This window comes from Nyctereutes procyonoides, unplaced genomic scaffold (assembly GCF_905146905.1).
Source record: "Nyctereutes procyonoides isolate TBG_1078 unplaced genomic scaffold, NYPRO_anot_genome, whole genome shotgun sequence".
In the NCBI taxonomy this organism is placed as follows: domain Eukaryota; kingdom Metazoa; phylum Chordata; class Mammalia; order Carnivora; family Canidae; genus Nyctereutes; species Nyctereutes procyonoides.
In genome coordinates, this window is record NW_026575021.1 from 7,242,600 (window position 1) to 7,265,069 (window position 22,470).

The 22,470-nt window shown below is 38.2% G+C and overlaps 2 protein-coding genes across 5 annotated transcripts in view; both read left to right on the forward strand.

Annotated features, from left to right (window-relative positions):
- The window catches only part of NMU (neuromedin U), a 177,612-nt gene extending 162,031 nt beyond the window's left edge, over positions 1 to 15,581 (forward strand). For all 4 annotated transcript variants that reach the window (XM_055339257.1, XM_055339266.1, XM_055339285.1 and 1 more), the window contains 8 exons: positions 1,657 to 1,704; positions 5,030 to 5,089; positions 6,048 to 6,077; positions 6,170 to 6,220; positions 7,855 to 7,929; positions 11,828 to 11,881; positions 12,918 to 12,957; positions 15,445 to 15,581. In XM_055339257.1, the coding sequence (XP_055195232.1) occupies positions 1,657 to 1,704; positions 5,030 to 5,089; positions 6,048 to 6,077; positions 6,170 to 6,220; positions 7,855 to 7,929; positions 11,828 to 11,881; positions 12,918 to 12,953 (354 nt within the window). In that variant the 3' untranslated portion in view covers positions 12,954 to 12,957; positions 15,445 to 15,581. The remainder of the gene's footprint in view (positions 1 to 1,656; positions 1,705 to 5,029; positions 5,090 to 6,047; positions 6,078 to 6,169; positions 6,221 to 7,854; positions 7,930 to 11,827; positions 11,882 to 12,917; positions 12,958 to 15,444) is intronic.
- Positions 15,582 to 18,997: 3,416 nt separating this feature from the next.
- PDCL2 (phosducin like 2) overlaps positions 18,998 to 22,470 on the forward strand; it is a 28,145-nt gene continuing 24,672 nt past the window's right edge. The window contains exon 1 of the mRNA XM_055341686.1: positions 18,998 to 19,132. Within this exon, the coding sequence (XP_055197661.1) occupies positions 19,127 to 19,132 (6 nt within the window). The 5' untranslated portion in view covers positions 18,998 to 19,126. The remainder of the gene's footprint in view (positions 19,133 to 22,470) is intronic.

Sequence of the window (22,470 nt, forward strand, 5' to 3'; positions counted from 1 at the left end):
TAAATTCTCTGATAATGAGTCAGGGATTAGCATCATTGAAAAGCTTGCCACAGGGATGCCTGGGTGACTCAGCGATTGAGCATCTGCATTCTGCTCTGGGTGTGATCTCAGGTCCTGCAAGGAGCCTGCTTCTCCCTCTGTCTATGTCTCTGCCTCTCTCTCTGTGTCTCTCATTAATAAATAAATAAAAATTTTTTTAAAAGGTGTTCTGAGAAAAATACTGATATAAAAAATAAATAAAAGCTTGCCACATTCTTTAACTGGCAATCAAGCCTTACTCAACATCACAGAATTCAGAAATCTATAAACTTGACAAATGTGGGGTGATACTTAACCATCCGTAGTGCTCAATAAGTATCAGTATAAAAAAAAAAGTATCAGTATCGATCATCGGGAAGACCTTTACATGTGTAGTAAAATTAGAAAGGCCTTTACAGAGGAGTCAAACATAAAAAAACTACAAGCCTGTAGGGGAAGGGAAGGAAAAATAAAATAAGAGGGAAACAGAGAAGGAAGCAAACCAGAAGAGACTCCTAACTCTAGGAAACAAACTGAGGACCTATGGAAGGGAGAAGAGTGGGGAATAGGGTAACGGGTTGGGCATGAAAGAGGACACGTGATGTGATGAGCACTGGGTGTCATATGCAACTGATGAATCTCTGAATTCTACTTCTGAAACTAATAATACATTATATGTTAATTAAATTGAATTTAAATTTAAAAATTTAAAAACCTACCAGAGGCCTTTGTAATGGAAAGAGAATAGATCAATGCAGTGAACCTGAGAAAAAGTTTAAGCAAGACTCAAATGGTAATAAACATCTGAGGACTCACTTTCCAGAGAACTGTTATAAATAAAATAAATGTGTGAAGGTCTTTTCTGAAAGCTCGGATGTTTTTATACGTACGAGTGTTCATATTGGAGAGAATCTTTAGACATGTAATGAATGTAAGAAAGCTTTTTCCTCCGGTCAGAGAATTCATATTGGAAAAACCCATGTAGATGTAATAAATCTGGGAAAGTCTTGAGTCAGTCGTCAAGTCTAAATAGACGGAAGACAATGTAAACTGGGGAGAAAACTTACAAATGTGGGGAATCTGGCAAGGCTCTTAAGTGGCCCCCCTCACTCAACATCACAGAATTCAGGCTGGAGGGAAAGCTTACAAATGTAAAGAGTGTGGCTCTTTATTGATTCCCCAGTAAACCTTCACTGAAATAGAACCTTTTCCTAATGCTGGTTCCTTGCTGGGGAACTGATAGACTGCCACTGATTAAGAATTTTTCCTAAGGGATCCCTGGGTGGCGCAGCGGTTTGGCACCTGCCTTTGGCCCAGGGCGTGATCCTGGAGACCCGGGATCGAATCCCACATCGGGCTCCCCGTGCATGGAGCCTGCTTCTCCCTCCGCCTGTGTCTCTGCCTCTCTCTCTCTCTCTGTGACTATCATAAGTTAAAAAAAAGAATTTTTCCTAAAAAAAATAATAATTTTTCCTGTGTGCTACTTACCAGTTTTGCACTTATGCTATTATCATGTTAACTTAGATTATGTGATTCGATTTATGTCATAAAGAACCACATGATAACAGGGTGCTCCTTGATTTTGAGGCCATTCTTTCTGTTTCCGAATTGTAACTGGCATTTTTTTATTTTCTACAGATAAGGGATGCGTGTTCCGCTTTCCTGTCCCTTGACTCTCAGCCTCAGGTAATTCCAGTTGGCGGTGTTTTGTAGTGACTTAAGTAGGTGTCGCTCCATTTCTCCCTGTGGACCTGTCATTACTTTATGGACTCATTAAAACATGTCAACACATTAGAAATGATTACATCATCTGCAGGTAATAATCGGTGCTATGAGTTTATGTTGTAAGGTCATGCTGGGGCCTTTATCTCTAAGTGAAATAGATTTGCAGGTAATATGCACATATTTTGGAAATGAAAATGCTAATTTCAAAATCAAATTCTGTGTTAGATTAAAAATAATGTGTCTGTTGCTGCATTTGGAGGCTAATATCCCGTCCCTCAATTGAGTTTGAAACCCATGGAGAGAGAAACATGGAGTCAGACTCAGAGATCAAGTATCATTGTAACTGAAAAGTCAATTTATAAATGTGGCCTTCGATCTGATGCCAAGTGTGTCTGCTAAAACTACTCCCAGAATGAAACTGGGGTTGCACAGTGACTCAAAGCCTCCCCGCCAGTCAGGTTTTCTGGCACCGGGCAGAGACCCGACAAGAACAGCCAGACAGAAAGCTGGTTCCCTGGGAAGAAAGGGCTGAATGGAGCATTCCCAGTTTCCTCCTCCCAGTCATCCATCAGGTGAGCCTGTCCTCTTCCCACAGGCAGGGGTTCAGAGAGGGTTGGGGAGTGAGGAGTGCGAGTCCAGCTCCTGTAGGTGGAAGTGGGAGGAGCTGAAAATACGCGCGTCCTCCTTACACCATCTCAACTGGGTGCTGCTGCTTTCTGTCTGCAGCTCTATTTCCCAGGTAACTTCAGAGTGTTGCCTTTCTTCACCAGTATCACTAGTGTCCCGGATGCAGAGGAGATTCTCAGGAGAGGATCTTGGCTCAAGTTCTTTCAGAGCAATCAGTGGTGTGCCTGGGGCATAACCCCTCTGTGGTCTGGCTGAGGTGCCATGCTATGCCAAGGTCATAGTGTCCTTCCAGAGTGCCATCATATAGAGAAGCAGCCTTGTGCAGTGGCTGTTTTCTCCTGCCTCAACCCATTCCCCAGTCTGCAGACGAGTATGTGCAGGGAGCTAGTGGCATTAGATGGAAAAGCAAGACCAGGATCACACTACATGACATTTATGAATGACATTTCAAATTGCTCGAGGAGCACTGATGGATATATGACATGGGCTGGATGTTAATCAGTGTGTAAGCTTCTGCATTGATTTTAAATTCAGGAACACCCTCAGAATCATTTTATGTCTTCAGTACTAAAAGGATGAATTTAAAACACGCCCTAGACACCAGGAAGCTAAATGAAGCTTTTACTGGATTTGGAGACTGTGCACCTTTGGATGAGAGCTTCATAAATTTACCATGGAATTGTTTATGTTTGCTGATACAATTTTTAAAATTCACTACTTTTTGCATGAACTATAATTTTATTATTCATGTGATTATCTGAATGGGGCTTCAGAACACTTTTAACCAAATAGAAAAGAAGGGATCTTCAAGGTCCACAAATAAAAAATAAAATCTTAAAAACCTAGTGAGAGAAAAATCCTTGAAGAATAGTGGTAGCTCAGAGAATAATGGCTTTATGAGAAGAGTGGCCGGAGAAAATGCAATTTGTTTTGAAACTTTTTTCCGTCAAACTTCAGTCTTGTTGCCAAGCCTCATCTGGCTTCAAAACTACGTTCTCAGGAGATACTGAATTTATTCTTCTGCGTGTTAAGAGACACATGACATCACTAGATATTTTCTTTTTATTGTTTTGTGTCTTACAGCATTTCTAGATAGGCCATAAAAGGAGGCTTCAGGAATGTGTTTCCAGATTTTTATGGGGTGACCTATGTACCCAACCCTGAAGGGAAAAAGTGGGAAGGAACGGACCAGTGGTACTCTTTCCCTCATCCAACCCCCAGCCATAGGCTTAACAGTCAATGCCAGGGAAACCCACGAATGCCTGCAGGTCAGATGGCCGAGCTCCCAGGCCACACTGGACCAACTACGAGCCACATGTGGTATCGAGCAACCCACGGTCTTTTAGAACCTCACTCCCTTTACACACGAGAAGAACTCTTGCTGTCCTGTGTCTCTCACAGCTGTGTTTTAAGGACAGAATATGAATTAGGTGTATGGAAGTGTTTTTGCAGTATATTGAAGCACTTCGTAAATGTGAACCATTTCATCTTATTCCTAAATATCCCCACAGTCTGCATGGCAGGCAAACAAATGGAAGAGAACAAAGCAGACCTCTAGGGTGAGAATATCGGTGGCCCCCAAACAATCCTTTATGGCACGTCTTCTAAATTAGGAGTAACTACAGTTGTAAATCCAGCTTTACAGGCCACACATTCTTTCAGGCTATTATTGTTAACTAATTGCTATGTACCTGGCACTGTGCTAAGAGCTCTACCTACGTTTAATCCTTCCAAGAACTCTCTGCAGCGATGTTGTCATCCCCAATTTATAGCTGAAGAAACTGAAGCTTAGAGACGTTAGGTAACCAGCCCAAGATGACACAGCTGAGGAGCAGAAATGGAACTTGCGGTGCTTTAGGGTTGCAGGCTGCTCAGCTCCATAGCCTGGGTTTTTATCTGCTAATTATATTGTTCCCCCCAGCCCCTTTCCAGCTCCTCAGCGCTTCTAATGTGCATTTATTAAGTAATCAATTGTTCATGGTACTAGTGTGCTGAGTTCTGTGCAAAGCAGGTTTCGCCCCTGCTTGTCCATTTGTGTTGCTCCTCACCACACCCAGCTGGCTCCTAACCACAGGGAGCCCTGCCCTATTTTTCTGCGCTCAGATGCTTTGTAAAACCTGATCCCGGGGTGTGCAGTCAGCAGCCTGGCAGGGTGGTAACTCAGATGAGGTGCACCATATGCGCCTTCTTCCCCCGAACTCCCATTGTTTGTGAGCAATTGCAGGATTTTCAAATTAGTCAATAATGAGTAATATTCAGCGAGGCTCACAGCTTTGGCACGTAGATTCAGACTTTGCTACAAGCTGGGAAGAATAATCCCTCTTTTTGGCACCGTTCTCCTTTCTCTCAGTCATAGAATTTCATGGACACTTAGCAAGCCCTGAGAATCTGTATCTGGACCACAGTGCAAGCCTGAATCCTTGCATATGTACAGTGTATAACATTCTCCCCCACTGCTTGGAAGGAGGGTTTTACTTGTAGGAGCCAAGTTTTTGTCATGGGAGAAACCAAGGGATTCCTGCAGAGTTTTAATGGGACACAAGAAGGATTCTATTCTGGGCATTTGGAATATCCTTGCACTTCTAACATTCAGCGGTTCTATCTTCTACACAAATGTAAAAGCAGAAGCTGGGCCTATAAACCTTCTTCTTTTCACTAGGCACCCAATGCATTGGAGGAGCTTTGCATCACGATTATGGGGACTCTACCAAAGCCCCAGGTAAGGCTGAAATAGTGTTTTATTTGTAGGCAAAAATAAAAAAATTAAAAATTGCCCAGTGATGCCTGGGAATTCCTTCCGGAAGAAAATATGCCCCATTTAGGAAGCATGTCATGAAGAGCTAGGAGATCGTAAGTCAATTTGGGATAAGAAACAGATACTTCAGCTTCTCAGTTGTCTGGGAATTCAGTGTCAACCATAACGGAGTTTACAGTCATCTAATTAGAAAATTATATGCCTTCCTCATAAGATGTGTTCTAGTTCTGATGAGAGAAACTTGGAGTCATTTTGGCTTTTTCTCTTCCTAACTTATACTATAATTGGAGAACAGATGTGTCTCAGCTTAGAGGTTAGAACATTGTGCTTTGTTAGAGAGGAGGACGTTAAAAATATGAAAAAAGCAAACTATATTGTCAACACCACTGTGAAAATTATATTCTTACTGGGGCACCTGGGTGGCTCAGTTGGTTAAGTGTCAGACTCTTGATTTCAGCTCAGGTCATGATCTCAGGGTCAGGGGATCAAGCCCCTAGTTGGGCTCTGCGCTGGGTGTAGAGCCTGCTTAAGATTCTCTCTCACCCTCTGCCCGTCCTGCCCCCTCCTCATGCTCCCTAAAAAAGAAAGAAAAGAAAATTAATTTCCCATTTTACCACTGTTGAACTATTAGGATGTTTCCAATTTTATTATTTATTTACTTATAAACAATATTTAATTTCCCATTTATTTTTAGAGCAATATGTGCCTAACCAATTTCAGTCTTCTATTTTATATATAACATATGTGTCACATGTTTTTAAAAATTATATATAATTTATAATATTATAAATTTTACCCTACATATACTATAGTATATGATTATAATACACTATAATAATATGGTAAGATAGTGTTTTTATATTATATATTATAATTTTATAATATGTTATATATAATATGATTTTTCTCTTTTTTCCAACAGGAAACTGATGAAAAAGATAATACCAAAAGGGTAAGGTGATTTCCATAAATATATATACTAAAAAAATAGTAAAAGAAACCAATAGCCACCTATAGTAAATCTCACTACTTTTTTTTTTACAGTTTTTATTTCATTATTCGAAGACACGGAAGTTGGGCAATTCAAATGTTGTGGTAAGTTGTAGAATTACTTCTTATTAGAAATCACTAGTATTTTTCTTCAATCTGTTTTTGCAGTTTACCTAATACAGCTAGATCAGGATTCATGTTTTTTTCTTTGAAAGTTTATATGTGGATAAACAAATGGAATTCAATATTTATTACACGTTTAATTTCTTTTATATCTTCCTAGCTACACGTACATTAAGTTTATTCATTCATTCAACAATTATTTACCGAGTATCTATTATGTGCCAAGCACAATTCTAGGTACTAGAAATATAGCAGTAAATAAAATAGAAAATTCAAAAAAGAAATCCCTCCTGTCATGAAATTTACATTCTAGGTACAAAAAAAAATAAAGCATATGATCAAGTAAAATATCCTGTTTTAGATACCAATTAGTACAAGGAAAAAAAACCAGATTTATCCAAAGTCATTTTAAGAATGATTTTAAAAGATGACTGCCAAAAATGTCATTAAATATAACTAGAAATATCCACTTCTATTCCTCAGATCTCCTTATTTGTAATTAGGCTTTTAATGTGAGAATTTACTAAGATTAGCCAGACACCAGTAACGTGAATTCAGTTTACTTCGAAATTGTGTGGTTTTAGTGGTAGTTTTTCTTTTTATATGAATGGATTTTAAAAAATGCTATTCTGGTGCTTCAATCTGGAATGCTTAGTAATTATTCGACTGTAGGATTCCTTCTCTGCTTGTGAGTCACTTCCATGGACCAGTTTAGGGAATGAGGAGCATAGTGTATTTTAAACATGTGTGTACCTGCGAAAAGAGAACTGTGATCTAAAGTCAGTTTTTAAATGTTTATCCTGGTGAATATTCTTATGTCTGAGGAGATGCACGGTGGGTTATACTGGCTTTAAACCAGATACAAATTGAACTGGTTAACAGATAACCGTTGCATAAGGCTTAAAGTAATCCATTTGATAAATGAATTAAATATCTGTGAGAAAGTTCAGTTCAAGGCCTGCCTTTAAAATGAAACTGTATCAGGTAACCACATGTCTCAAGTGTACTTTCATTTTCTTCTGCTTGACATCTTTACATTTTGAGAAGATATACCTAAGTCACATTTTTTTCACTATCGATGACACATTTGTCACTTTTTTGTGTCCCCTGTTGTCTTGTTCCATACGTTCAGTTTTAAACAAAATACATATTCTATGAAGGAGACTACTAGATGTGTGTACGGGGATAATGTCCCAGACAAACATTTTCGTAGTGGAAAACCGATCCTCACAGAGTTGGCTTCGTCTGTCCACACCGTTTTGCATAAGTCTGGAAGCAGCAGCTTTTTGCCTCTCGGAGATGCAGGCGGATGATTTCCTCGCCGGCAGCTGCTGATGGAGCCGAGGCCCTAAGAAAAGTGTTTCTTCAGCATAATGACAAGGAGCCTAGTGCGGAGCTACCACATTTTATTCAGTCTCATGGCTTAGTCCCCACTTTCTTTGGAGTGCTCTCAAAGGGCTCCCTTACATAACACATCCTTCTTGTCCTTTTTTGGGGGCTGGAGCAAGTAGAGTGGGTCAAACCAAAACCAAAACTAAAACAAATAGGAGACCGTCTTTATGCCCAATGCTGAGAAGCTTCTGTGCTCATCACGTGTGTGTATTCATGTCTCTCAGTCGTCTGTCCTGCATCCGTTACTGCAGCTTGTCCCTCAACTGCATGAGAGAAGAATGAAGAGATTCAGACTGGACGTATGTAACACAAACTGCATGCTTGCCTTGCCACTCTCTGTGGGGCCGTTAATTCCCAGTGCTGGGGATTTATAAGACGCTCTTTTTCAGGATAAGCCCGACATAAACACCCTGTGGAAGAGCATGTGTTTGCGGAAGTGTTTTCCCTGAGGAACACTATGCCTCCTCCCCATATTTCTGTCCCTTTGGATTCAAGCTGGGGGCAGTTGAGGGAAGCTGGGGTGACATTCCCTTCCAAGGGTCGTGGCCCTCCCAGTGAGGCCTATGCTTAGTTTAAGGAAAGGACAGGGCAGCGGGCCCAGTCCTTAGGTAGGGCCTGGAGAAAAGATGAAGGACAATTTACCGCCCGTCACCACACAGGTTGGCAGTTGGCTAGGATGGTAAGCTTTCTATCCAAGTATTAAAATGTTAGCAGGAGTAAGGCTCATGAAGTATATATATCAGACTATATATACATATGTCTGATAAATATATGAGAAACTAAATGCAGGCATTTGGGGTTTTGCACAATTAAACAAAAATACGGCCCAAATCCAGTATCTACGTTGAAGAGGAATACAATGGAGTTTTAACATGTTTTTGGCTAGAGATTGTGGAGTCTTTATTGTCATTTAAAAAAAATGTTTAACTCTTTCAATGATGAAAGTTTCTAGGTATTACTTTTAAGTGAATGCCTTACATTATTGTCATGCATTTATAGTTTTAAGTCTTCTATTACCTCAGTTTATTCTTTTGGCAACTCTGTTAGGATTTATACACGTATTGGTGTCTCCAGGTTACTAAAAGGAAAACAACTCAGAATAGAGATGTTTCCCAAGATTGTGCTAGTAAGTGAGATTAGAGATTACAGCACAGTTTTCTGACTTCTAGTCTGGGCAAATATTTTTTTTTCTGTCTTTTTATTGTCTAATCTGGGATACTTCTATGATTTCTTCAGAGGCATTTAGGTAACCTCCACACTCAACATGGGGCTCAAGAACTTACAACCCTGAAATCAAGAATTGCATACTCTACCAATTGAGCCAGCCAGGCGCCTCACTTCTATTATTTTATTGTTAGATTTTTCCCTTAATTTAAGTACCATGTTAATTTTGTTCTTAAAATACTACCAAAAGTCCTCAAGTACTTTTAAAAATGCATATGGTTTATAGGCAAATAAATTCCTCAAAATTTATTTTTATGGTCACTATTTCCTTCCTAAATTCTTCACATTCTTAAACTAAGCTTCCATCAGGGAAGACAAAATCTGCTGCCTACTTGAATAAGAAATATAAGAGGATGGGCACCTGGGTGGCTCAGTGGTTGAGCATCTGCCTTTGGCTCCGGTTGTGGTCCCAGGGTCCTAGAATCAAATCCCATATCAGGCTCCCCCTAGGGAGCCTCCTTCTCCCTCTGCCTATGTCTCTGCCTCTCTGTGTCTCTTATTTATAAATAAAATCTTAAAAAAAAGAAAAGAAAAGAAAAGAAATATAAGAACTGTGGTAGTCTCTTAAAATTTAGGATTTCCAGTATGAAAAAAAAATCAAATCCATTGTCAACAAACTTCCTAGAAGTAATATATGCTTGTTTGAATTAACTTTTACTTTCTGAAGACTGCTTGACTCATAAACAGTATAATATTTCAATTTAAAGATCTAGTTTCTTAAAATACACCTACAAATTATTAGTTTACTATATCACTTCAGTGTCATTGTTTGCCAGAGCTAAACCCTCAGTATTATGGCCAGTGATACTTTGTCTGAATGTTCCACCTTGAGTGAGACTTTATTTTCAGAGAACTAGCTGAATATGTGACCTCTGACTTAGCAATACATCCTGTTGAACAATTAACTCCAAAAAGTCTTTTTCAACAAGCCAAGTTTCATAGGAACTGATGCATAGAAAAAATTACAATAGAGTGTTAGCTTTGCTGGGCCTAAGTTACCTAATTTTAAAACAGATTTTTGATAGTGAAATGTTTTGTATTCTTAATTTGGTTTTTATTTATTTATTTATTTATTATTTATGATAGAGAGAGAGAGAGAGGCAGAGACACAGGCAGAGGGAGAAGCAGGCTCCATGCAGGGAGCCCGACGTGGGATTCGATCCCGGGTCTCCAGGATCGTGCCCTGGGCCAAAGGCAGGCGCCAAACTGCTGCGCCACCCAGGGATCCTCATGTTTTGTATTCTTAAAGAAAATGAGTTTTCAGATCTTAGTGCATTCGAACACTTTTTCTTAAATGTTGTTTGCTAGACATCCTTACTTCCATTCCATATCTTTTTTATCTCTACTTCCCAAATTCTTTCTCCAATAAGGCTAAAAGGATCTGTATGTTTAGGGCTTATAAGTTTTAAAATTTGACATTATTTAAGTTACATTTTTCCCTGCCCTTTTTTTTTCCTGTTTAATATAACACACATAACTTTTCTTACATAAGCATAGAAATATATAGTGTCCATGTGTACATTTTAAAATATTAAATAGGGGCTCAGTCAGTTAAGTGTCTGCCTTCAGCTCAGGTCATGATCCTGGGGTCCTGGTAGTGAGCCCTGCATTGGGCTCTCTGCTCCGTGAAGAGCCTGTTTCCCCCTCTCCCCCTGCCCCCCTCCCCCTACTCGTGCTCTCTTTGTCTCTCACTTTTGCTCACTTTATCTCAAATAAATAAATAAAATCTTTAAAATAATTAAGAATAAAATATTAAGTAATTTGGGGACTGTATAGTCAGGATGAGAAGTAGATACAAAATATTGAGAATTTAAGATATGTTTGTTATAAGGCAAAGATTTCAAAGGGTTTTTTTTTTTTAAGGTTTATTTGTTTATTTAGATAATCTCTATACCCATTGTGAGGCTTGAACTCATGATCCTGAGATCAGGAGTCACATAGTCTTCCAACTGAGCCAACCAGGCACCCCAAATTAATATGGGATTTCAGAATTTTAATGGATGTCAGAGCCAATTCTTAGAATTAAAAAAATATGAGTATACTTATGGAATAATTTTAAAAGGCCTTAATGACAAATTTCATAGTGATTGCCATTCTGATATTTCTATAAGAAGTAGTTGTTGAAAATAGGAAACTACAAGAACCTATTTTATGGAAACCATAAAATGTTAAATCTTTTCCATTATTTAAAATGAAATATTTTACAAGAAAAGAAGCACTTCAAAATATACCTACTATGAAAAATTGGTTTGTTCTTATTTGGTATTTTTTTCATTATTATTTCTGTGAATATGATTATATTGGGAATATCAACTCAAGTCTCATTGAATAAATATAGGTTACCAAAGTTGTCCTTCAATTTCAATTTTGATTCCTATAGAAATATAGTGTATCTTAGCTCTGACACAATTCTATATTTTTCCCTGTTCATGTGTTAGCACATACAATATGTATTTTAAAGAAACTATTTCATTGTAACAAAATGCTGAGAGGAGATTTTAAGTCTAGTTAATCTATGAACTGTCGTTTTCATTCTACTTACTAATGAATATACATACAACTGACAAAATTCCTAGATGCTGTTATGTTGATAAGGAAATTATTTTATTATTTTATTTAAAAAAAATTTTTAAGTAATCTCTACCCCCAAAATGGCACTCAAACTCAATGACTCTGAGATCAAGAGTTGCATTCTCCACCGACTGAGCCAGCCAGATGCCCCTAGGAAATTATTTTAAAATACAACATTCTTGTGATACTCCTGGGTGAAAATTCCTCAAGTATACATTCAAAGATTACTCATTGATGGGAATAGTATACTCAAGTCCTTGATTCCTTCCTTGTTTTTTTTTTTTTTCCTTCCTTGTTTAATTATGGTAGTTGAAAATCTTGGAGCTTCTCTAAGAATTCACTAAGAATTTGCACTTATTTTTACTGTTAGTTGATTTGCAATGGCTTCATTTTCTCTTCCAGGAAGAATTCCAAGGTCCTATCGCAAGCCAAGTTCGAAGACAGTTTTTGTTCAGGGTATGCAAGTCCTGTATTTTTAAAAAATCACTCAATGTTAAAATTGAAAAATACTCTGTGCATTTATGTACATGAAGTTTTTAAGTTTTTTTGTACATATTTAAGTTTGTTTATAGATATAGAGTCAGAGATTCACTTTTTCATCCACCGTATTGTTTTAATATTACGGTATCTCTGACCTTTTCTCTAATCCACTCATGTTTGTAAATGCCCCAAATGACATTCACCTAGTAAACACTTTAGTTCTATGAAATTTCATGTGCAGGTAATGAATGTCTTAAAGATGCATTACTCTTTAAGTTCCAAAGAATCATTTACTAAATATTTGCTTCAGGAGACTGGAAGAGTTATGACTATTTTCATAAGTTTTTAAAAGGAAAAGAATCAACTATACTAGAGGCTGTAAGTAGACAAAACTTTGTAATTACATTTCGCATTTTATATGTCCAAATTGTGTACAAAATGTGTTTCTTTCTAAGCAGCCTCACTTTCTAAAATGTTTGTATCTGTACTATATTACCAGAAATTTTTTATTCATTCATTTAGCAACTATTTTTTTTAATCTCTACTGGGTGCTGGGCAGTGTTGCAAAGGCTAGAAGTATACAGATAGATAGGATTCCATTCTTAGGTTCTAAGAGTTCACAGCTTAAAGCAGAAAACATAAATAAACAAATACAAAATACTGCGTTACATATACCCTCAAACCAGGGGCTGTGGTTTCTAAAAGAAAGGCACTGAGCTCAGGCCAGAGAGTGGAAGAGGTCCAGAAAAGGTTTTAAGGGTTGAATTTGAAGAATCAGCAGGAATTAGCCAGTGAAATAGTTAACTAACGAATTTCAACTTTATTGTTTGGCTAAGAAGAGCCCTATGTTAAAATATGCATTTTGGAAACTAATTCTAACAAGTTGAAGAATGGATGGAAGAGCACAACTAGATAAAAGAAGAAATAATAACTCCCATTGAAATCATTAGGTTGCTTTGTATGAAAATTAATTTCATTAATCCTGATTTATTTCTTATTTATTATTTTCTAGCCACGCAACGGAAGGAGGTCAGAAGGTTACATTTAAAATGGTATGTACTTCCCAATTCAATCCAGTTTGAAAATGTCTGTCATTTTCAGATATTCACAAATTAAACTAAACTCAGTATATTCCTATCACTTGATTGCCTGTGTACATTAATATTATCTATACATATTACCATTATAGGGGCAGTGAGGGGCTTATATGATGGAAAACATCAGTATTTTAGAGCCAGATTTGCCTTGCCCATGTCATGTGTTCCTCAGACAATGCCACAAGAGTCCCATTGGTTTTATAGACATTGGCCTGCCTTATCATTTATTGTGCAAGTAATATGTCAGGGATTGTGTCCTTCTCATGGTAATCAGTGTCCACAATAATGGGCTAGAACTTACAGATTGAATGTATTTCTGCCTCCCAAGTAACCTGTATTTGTTTTTTGTTTGTTTGTTTGTTTTATGATTGTCACAGAGAGGAGAGAGAGAGAGAGAGAGAGAGAGAGAGGCAGAGACATAGGCAGAGGGAGAAGCAGCTCCATGCACTGGGAGCCCGATGTGGGACTCGATCCCGGGTCTCCAGGATCGCGCCCTGGGCCAAACGCAGGCGCCAAACCGCTGCGCCACCCAGGGATCCCAGTAACCTGTATTTGAAGATTCCTTATAAGAGCTGTGGTTTACCACATCTAAAGAACTAAGAAAATGTGGGAAGATATGAGAACATGACTTCTACTTTGGGACTCACAGAGTTTCCACAGCAAGGCTGGAGATATAGTAGATGTATGGCTGGCCCTACATATTTAATAATATGTTAATCCTGATATCTTATTGGGCTGTGAATTTTGAAATATATGTCTAGAACCCCAAATGCAGATTGATAAATCTATACCACACAAATAAGAGTATATTCTATTAATGTTATATGATCATAAATGCAGACTCTATGCTTAACATATTTTTGTAGATTTTTTTCATATCACTACCTCAACCCTTAAATACATAGTTAGCTTAAGAATATTAAAATTCTTAGTATTTTCTCATAGAAACAAAAATCAAAGAGCACTATTTCTAACTAATGAAGAAAATACCAAAAATTATACAACATCTAGAAAATAAAGAGATAATAAATAAATGGTTCAACATTAGGAGGAAATGAGAACAAAAGGATAATGGAAAATAAAATAACATAACATAATTAGCCTACCCTAATTAAGAAAAAAAGAGATATACAAACACACATATATATGTTTGAATACATATATTTAAACATAAAAATATATAAACATACAAATGAAAATAAGGAAATTAAAACAGATATAGAAAAAATGGAAATCCTAAGACAGTACTTTGCAAATCTCTGTGTTTATCAGTTTGAAAATCTGGATAAAATGGAGGATTGTCTAGTAAAGTAGGTACTACCAAAATGGACATCAGAAGAAATAAAAAAAAAGAATCCTCTGAATAGAATAATGGCCATGGGAAACAAAAAAAAGGAAAACATTACCTAGAACCCCCCCCAAAAGTATTAGACCAATAGACTGAATTTTTACAGCTCAGAGATGGAAGAAAATCTCAAAGTATTTGTTATGAAGCCAGAAAATACTAATACCAAAACCTTATAAAAGTGATATAAGAAAGGAAACTGTAGGTCAATTCTGTTCATAAATATCAATGCAAAGATTTTAAAGAAACAATAAATTGTATTCAGCAGCGTATTTTTAAAATTACGTAACTCCATAGAAGTGAAGTTTGTTCCAACGGCTCAGGATGGTTCAACATTAGGAGGAACTAAGAACAGAAGGACAATGGAAAAGAAGCTATCTTTTATACTATTACAAATGTAGAGACATTTACAAAAGTGGACAAAAAACAGCTTAACACTAGATGAAAAAAATGTCTGTGCTTGTAACACCAAACCAAGTGGTAGAGTGCTCACAAATGTGAAATGGAATTTAATCTGTGACTTTGTTAATTTAGTAAAACTTTCTCTCTGATTGAGGGAAATATCTTTATTTGGATTGTTTTCAAGATTGAGGCTTACACAGACTAACTCAGGATTTCATTTTATTTTGTCAATAGTGAAATGGTTCAATAATCATTTTTTTCTTTGTTTTTCTCATCTGATTATCTGAGGTCTTACTCTGTCCTGATGACTTATATTTACTTGGAAAATGGTTAGACATAAAATAGGTTGATTTAATTGCAGATATAAAAGGAAATAAATACATGAGGAGTAACTGCAACTTTTGAAATATTTTATTCATAGATCTTATTGGCATCAATGAATTCTAGGAAACCACTTTTATATAGTTAAATACTGTAAATTTTTGGAAAATATGGACATATAAAATAAGTGTTCTATCGGGGAGAGATGAATAGCTGAAAATATACAGACTGAAGAATAGCCTAGAAATCTCTCTGATGTCAGTTTTATCATACATGAGAAATATTTATAGGAATGTCTATATACCAACATTACATATGAACCTTCACATACTTACTTACACTTGACTCTAACTTTAATTTTTCTTTTTATACAGGATACCAACTATTTTCTGCAGAAGCGGCACCAGGGAATGCAAAATGTTGACATTCTGTTTTCTTCTCAGAAACGATCCTTGCTAAACTTACCATGTTTGACAATCCATGTGTTGTAAACATTCCCAATAAAAGCCGGTTGAGATTATAAATGCTTAATTTGTTGATGGTTTTAAAAGCATCTTAAAATATTTTTTCTTATGTAATAAAGCTGTAAATAATGATGTTCCTTAGATCCCTGTAGCTTTCGACAATACAGTTGACCCTTGAACAACACAGGTTTGAACTGCAAGATTCACTTATACATGAACTTTTTTCAAAAAATACAGTACAGCACTGTAAATGTATTTTCTCTTATTTTTTTAAAAAATATTTTATTTGTGTTATTTATGTATTTTCAGAGAGAGAGCACACACACACAATCAGGGACAGGGGCAGAGGGAGAGAGAGAATCTCAAGCAGATTCCCTGCTGAGTAGGGAGCCAAGTTGGGCCTCAAACCCATAACCACAAGATCATGACCTGAGCCAAAATCAAGAATTGAAGGAACACTCAACTGACTGAGCCACCCAGGCACCTTTATTTCTTCTTGTTATTTTTTAAATAACATTTTATTCTTTTTAGCTTACCTTATTGTAAGAATACAGCGTATAACACACATAAAATACAAAATATGTGCTCATCAACTATGTTATTGGTAAAGCTTCTGATCAATCATGGGCTATTAGCAGTTAAGTTTGGGAAATTTTGACTGTGTAGGGGATCCCCTTAACCCCTGTGTTGTTCAGGATCAACCATACTGACACACAGGCTCCAAAGTCTAACTAAAATAGTTTATTAAAACTGAACTCTCTTCTGAGTGCCTTTAATAAAAATATTTTAGTTCACCCTATTTGGATTTCATCAGTGACAAAATCACCAGCTCTTATGAATACCATAGGGTCCAGTAGCTAACTACCTTCGGCCATGATCCATCCAAATAGTCCAATAAGCAAGTTCTGATTTATCTACCATAAAAGACATGTCCAACTGCTACAAACATATCAAGGGGTTAGCTTTTTCTACCAACTAGAAGTGTTCAATTTATCTTAAAATAAGTCATTTCACTGAACAACATCTGAAAGGCAACTAGTCTCGTCCATTACCAGAAAGAAAATCTCATGAACACACTTGGAAAACTTTTTACATCAAATCAGTGTTTATTGGACACAGAATTAATCTCAGATGGATACTGAGATCATCTCCCTTCAGGTTCCCCGACGTTTTTCCCTTCTGATGCCCTTCCTGGATAATCTCCACCAGCAAGCAGGCTGGCTGATTAGAGGAGGTTGGCTCTAGAATGAGTAGGTTTGGGTCTTAAATTCTTCAGGGTAGAGTACCTCACAAAGCTTTATCTTACTGATGCCAACCAATAATTATAGCTTAAATTATGCCTTTTACTAACAAAATCCCTGAATTTCACTTCTTGTCAATCTGCACAAAGAACATAAGAAGGAGCAGAAGAAGACCAAAAAAAAAATTATTTAAAACATGAATTGCTTTGAAAGATGGGGGGCTTGAGAGGATTGAGGGCCTCCTGCTCTAAAGCCACAAATACATAGGGCAACATTATCTAGTGCTACACACAGTAGTAATTCAACTAGCTTGGGTTTTAGATTGTCAAAATAAAAAGGAGTCAAATATTAATTTAAGAAGTAATTTCCAGGGCTTCTCAGAAATACAGAGAGTCTTAGGTCATGTACATTTTTCAGGGTTGCCAGGATATTAAAAAGAAGAAAAAAGAAGAAGAAGAAGAAGAAGAAGAAGAAGAAGAAGGAGGAGGAGGAGGAGGAGGAGGAGGAGGAGGAGAAGGAGGAGAAGAGGGAGAAGGAGAAGAAGGAAGAAGAAGAAGAAGAAGAAGAAGAAGAAGAAGAAGAAGAAGAAGGAGGAGGAGGAGGAGGAGGAGGAGGAGGAGGAGGAGGAGGAGGAGGAGGAGGAGGAGGACGATGACGACAATGACCAAAACATGTTTACAAAAATTGTGGGATGTTTAAAAATTTTATATTTAAGAAGCTAGTTAATATTCTATATACCAACACAACAAAGTATATAGGTTGCCAGGAGTACAAGATTTGTATTAAATATTAAACGGGCATTACACGTGAAGTGGTCCAACACTGAACCCAAGTTTAAAATTGTGTCACTCGGGACACCTGGATGGTTCAGTCAATTAATTAAGCATCTGCCTTTGGCTCAGGTCATGATCTCTGGGCCCTTGGATCAAGCCTCCCATCAGGCTCCCTGCTGGGGGGGAGGCTGCTTCTCCCTCTGCCCCTCCCCCTGCTCATGCTTGCACACTCTCTTTCTGAAATAAAACCTTTAAAAAATAAATAAAATTGTGTCACTAAAAACATTTTTTTTCTTCTTTTCCAAATCCTATCAGTATATCTCTGTGACCATGTATAACCTTACTTGGTGATAATATCAAATGTTTTCTTCAGGTTCCTGGCAAGCTCCCAGTAAACATCCTTTCCTTAACCTGACTACCAAGGAACCGGACTGTCTAGGTTTCCTACCTAAAGCCAGAGCTCTTATCTTCTAAGGCAGTGGGTTTTTAAGATGGGAGTGGAGCACTTTTTGACAATCTGATGAAAGCTCTGTCCTAAACCCCCAACCAACAAATGTACACATACAACACATGTACAACTGGGGAGCTTTGGGTGGGAGATTCCCTAAAATCCATCCAAATATAGGCTATGGGCTCCAGGTTAAGAAGCCATCCTCTGGGGACACCTGGATGGCTCAGTGGTTGAGAGTCTGCCTTTGGCTTAAGTCCTGATCCCTGGGTGTTGGGATCCGGGTATTGGGATCCAGTCCCGCATTGGGGACTCCTACCAAAAAAAAAAAAAAAAAAAAGGGAGGCCTCTTTAGATATTTTTATGTGACACAATAGTTTAAGGAGACTGTAAATATTTTTTTACTATAAATATTTGTATAATTACCTGAGAATTCAAGGACGCTGATAAGTAATGTACCTCAAAGTGAACCAATATATTAAAGATCTTAGGGGCACCTGGGTGGCTCAGCGGTTGAGCGTCTGCCTTTGGCTCAGGGCGTGATCCCGGGGTCCTGGGATCGGGTCCCCCACCGGGCTCCCCACAGGGAGCCTGCCTCTCTCTCCGTGTCTCTCATGAATAAATAAATAAAATCTTTAAAAATAAATAAATAAATAAATAAGTAAATAAGTAAATAAGTAAATAAATAAATCTTAAAGAAAGAAAAAGAAAAAAGCATCCCTCCCCTGGAGGGTTCTCTCCCCTGGATTTTGTTATTTCTCCGTGAAGACAGGACTCAGGGGTCGAAGGGTGCCAGAGGCCCTGAAACAACGTGCTGACAGGAGGGAAGGCTGGGCGGAGCAGGAGCTCCTGCCCTGGACGCCGGCAGGTGCGCCACCCCCTAGAAGGGACCGCGGGCGGCGGCCGCACCGCAGCAACCCCCAGGCCACGCCTCCGCGTTGCCTGGCAACAGCGCCGCGCCAGGTGCCGGGGCCGAGGCCGGGTTCGCCCCTCGCGCTCCGCGCGGGCGGTGGAAACCGCTGGGCCCGCGGCCCGCTCGCCTCCCCCTGGAAGCCGACTTCGGGGTGCGGGTCAGGCGTCCTCCCCCGGCCGCTGGACGACGCTGGCTCGCGAGGGCGAAGGGGAGCACCATGCAGGTGGGCGCCCTGGGGAACCGCCGGCTGGGCCTGGAGTGGGGGGCACCCAGGGGGTGCGCAGCCCACATTTGTTCTCGTACGAGCTCAGTGTTGCGTGCGGCTCCGTCGAGGTTTGGGGCCGTCCGACTTGACCCCCCCCCCCCCCAGAACACCAAATCCACACGCAAGACTTCGGCTGGGCCTGGGGGGAGCGCTCGGAGGGCCGAGGGCCGGGTTTCACACCTGCGCCCTGGAAGCCTTACTGCCGCCCTACTTCTGACTTGAGAAACAGGCCAGCGACGGTAGCCCGGGTGTCAGCCAATTGCAGTATTCTGCTCTCCTGCTTTAAAAAATAATAATAAAATTAAAGATTAAAAAAAGATCAGAACGGACACCCAGGAGCTGCATCTGTCTTGAGGGAGACCAGCTGTCCCTGGAGTTTCTCCCACCTGACTGCAAAAGCTCAGCTAGACTTCCAGGTGTTCCTTAGAGGGCTGCTCCTCTGTCTAAAGCTTCCTTACTAGCCGGAAGCCTGTGCCTCTGTTTCTTCTTTTATCAGAGTAAAATTCTCACTTTCTGACTTTCAGAAACTGCTGCTTTCCCCCTGCTCGCCCAAATGAAAACTGTGATTTTTTTCTTGTTTTACATATTTATTTTTTACTGCATATACTGTATAATTTACTAGGATAGTTTGAACATAAATTACATGTAATTTTTGATGGATAGTCTTTGTGTGTCAATTATAGATTCCTAGCAAGTACATTTTCTCCCATCTGTAAAAACATTGCAAATTTGTCTGGATTTATGCCTCCTCTTTAAGAAATAGGTCAAAATGTAATTGAGAGTGAAGTTAACGGCACATTAACCTTTGTCCATTTATTCATTGATTTATTCAACAGCCAGTTTATTCGGTGTTTATGTTTAGTTACCAATTTCTTCTAAAAGAACTTACTATGAGGGAGAGAAAGAGAGTGGTAACTATTTGTGGCATGATAAATGCCATAATAGTTTTAACAAATAGATTTGGTACCTATTTCTAGTAGATAAAATTTCATAGTAATTTCTAAAAATGAAGGAAAGCATAGACTGTAGAGCATTTACTGTTATATTCCATTGCAATGAACTCCTACATCAGTTAAGGAAGAACAGAGAAGGATAAATAAAACCATAAGAATGTGGTATCATGAATATCAAGAAGGATCATTTTAACAAGAAAGAATGACAAAGTCTCTCCCATTCTGCTTAAGAGATCAAATACAATGAATATCCACTGAAATGAACAACATGGAGCTCATAGGTGACATTAGCTAGAACATTTTTTGAAAGTATTGGAAGCAACTTGGGAGTGGATTGAAGAGTTAATGGGAGGTGGGAGTACTTACAGCTTAGGTAGATAATTGTTTCAAGAACTTTAACTATGGGGATCCCTGGGTGGCGCAGCGGTTTAGCGCCTGCCTTTGGCCCAGGGCGCGATCCTGGAGACCCGGGATCGAATCCCATGTCGGGCTCCCGGTGCATGGAGCCTGCTTCTCCCTCTGCCTGTGTCTCTCCCTCTTTCTTTCTCTCTGTGACTATCATAAATAAATAAAAATTAAAAAAAAAAGAACTTTATGGAGGAGAAAAGAGAAGATGGTAGGGGATGTCAAGTGCAGAAGGAGTTTTTTAAAAAAGGTAGTGCTGGATTTCTGAGATAGTGAACTACTCTCCTGCTGCATACAAGTAAAAATGCTGGCTAACATGTAAAACACATTTCTTTAAAAGCATCAAAAGGATGACTTGATAGTAAGAAACTATGAGACCAAAATTGAAGGGAAATTGGAAAACCACATAAATGGATTTCCACAATTCCAAAGTCACTGTTACCCTGAAGGCATTAGCAGTCTGTGTTTTGGTCCTGGGTATAATCACAGGGTGAAAGGAACCAAAGGGGTATGGTCCACCAAACGATGGAAGGTTAATAGGAGTAGGAACAAAAGATAACTTCATGTCTAGGGGAATTCAGGGAAGGGTGTCTTGATGCTAGTGGAATAGGGGAGAAAAAGAAAAAGAATAATACCTATCCCCAAGAAGTTGTGGCCCAAGGCAACTCTCATATAGATTACGACCTAGGGCATATTGTCTGGGGTCCAGCAAGCATTAAATTATGAATTTGATATATATTAGTTATAGATTTAGTGCCCATAAATGCCAGGAAGAAATTTAAAAATCCTCTGTGTTGGAAGGTATCTTTATCTTAGGGCTCAAAGAATTGCCTTAGATAAGTTCCCAAGGATAGCAAACAGAAATCAATGAAAAGTAACCAAGCACACAAGGAAACAGGTCACTATGAATGTGAACCAACAGGAGACTTTGTTAGAATGATCAGAAACAGGTTATAAAACAATTATGTTTATTAGTTTAAAAAAGTAAGACTAGATTGAAATTATCTTCAGGGAATAGTGAGCCAAAAAAATTGATGAAGACATATTTATACACTACAATGGATAATCCAAAAGAAAATTAAGAAAGCAATTCCCTGTATATTTGCATCAAAAAGAATCAGATACTTAGGAATCAATGTAACCAAAAAGGCAAGACTTGTACACTGAAAACTACAAAATACTGCTGAAAGAAATTAAAGAAGACATAAATAAGTAGAGAACAACCCATGTCTGTGGATTGGAAGACTTATATTGTCAATATGTCAATACTTCCCAAAACAGTCTACAGATTCTGTGTAATCCCTACCAAAATCCCAATGACATTTTTTGGTAAAAATAGAAAAACCCATCTTAAAATTCATATAAATCTTAGGAGAACCAACATACCTGAAAGTCTTTTAAACGGTGAACAAAATTGGAGGACCCAATTTCTGATTTCAAAATATATTACAAAGCAGCAGTAAAACCATGTGGTACTGACAGAAAGACAGACATAATAAAGAACAATGGAATAAAACAGAGAGCCCAGAAAGAAACCCTTACACACTGGCCAAATGATTTGCAACAAGCATGTTAAGACTATTTAAGCGAAAGGATAGTCTTTTGACAAATGGTGGTGGGAAAACTGGGTATCCACATCCAATGAATAAAGAAAAATTAACTGAAAAAGGATCAAAGACGTAGATGTAAGAACTAAAACTATAGAATACTTAGAAAAAAATATAGGGGAAAATCACCATGACATAGGATAGGCAATGATTTCTTGGATATGACACCAAAAATACAGGCAAAACAAGTTAAAAATAGATAAATTGGACTTCATCAAAGCTTAAAACCTTTATGCATCAGAGGACATTGCTCTATCAATCGAGCAAAAATACAAACCACAAAATGGGAGAAAATATTTGTAAATTATATAATTGACAAAAGATTAATATT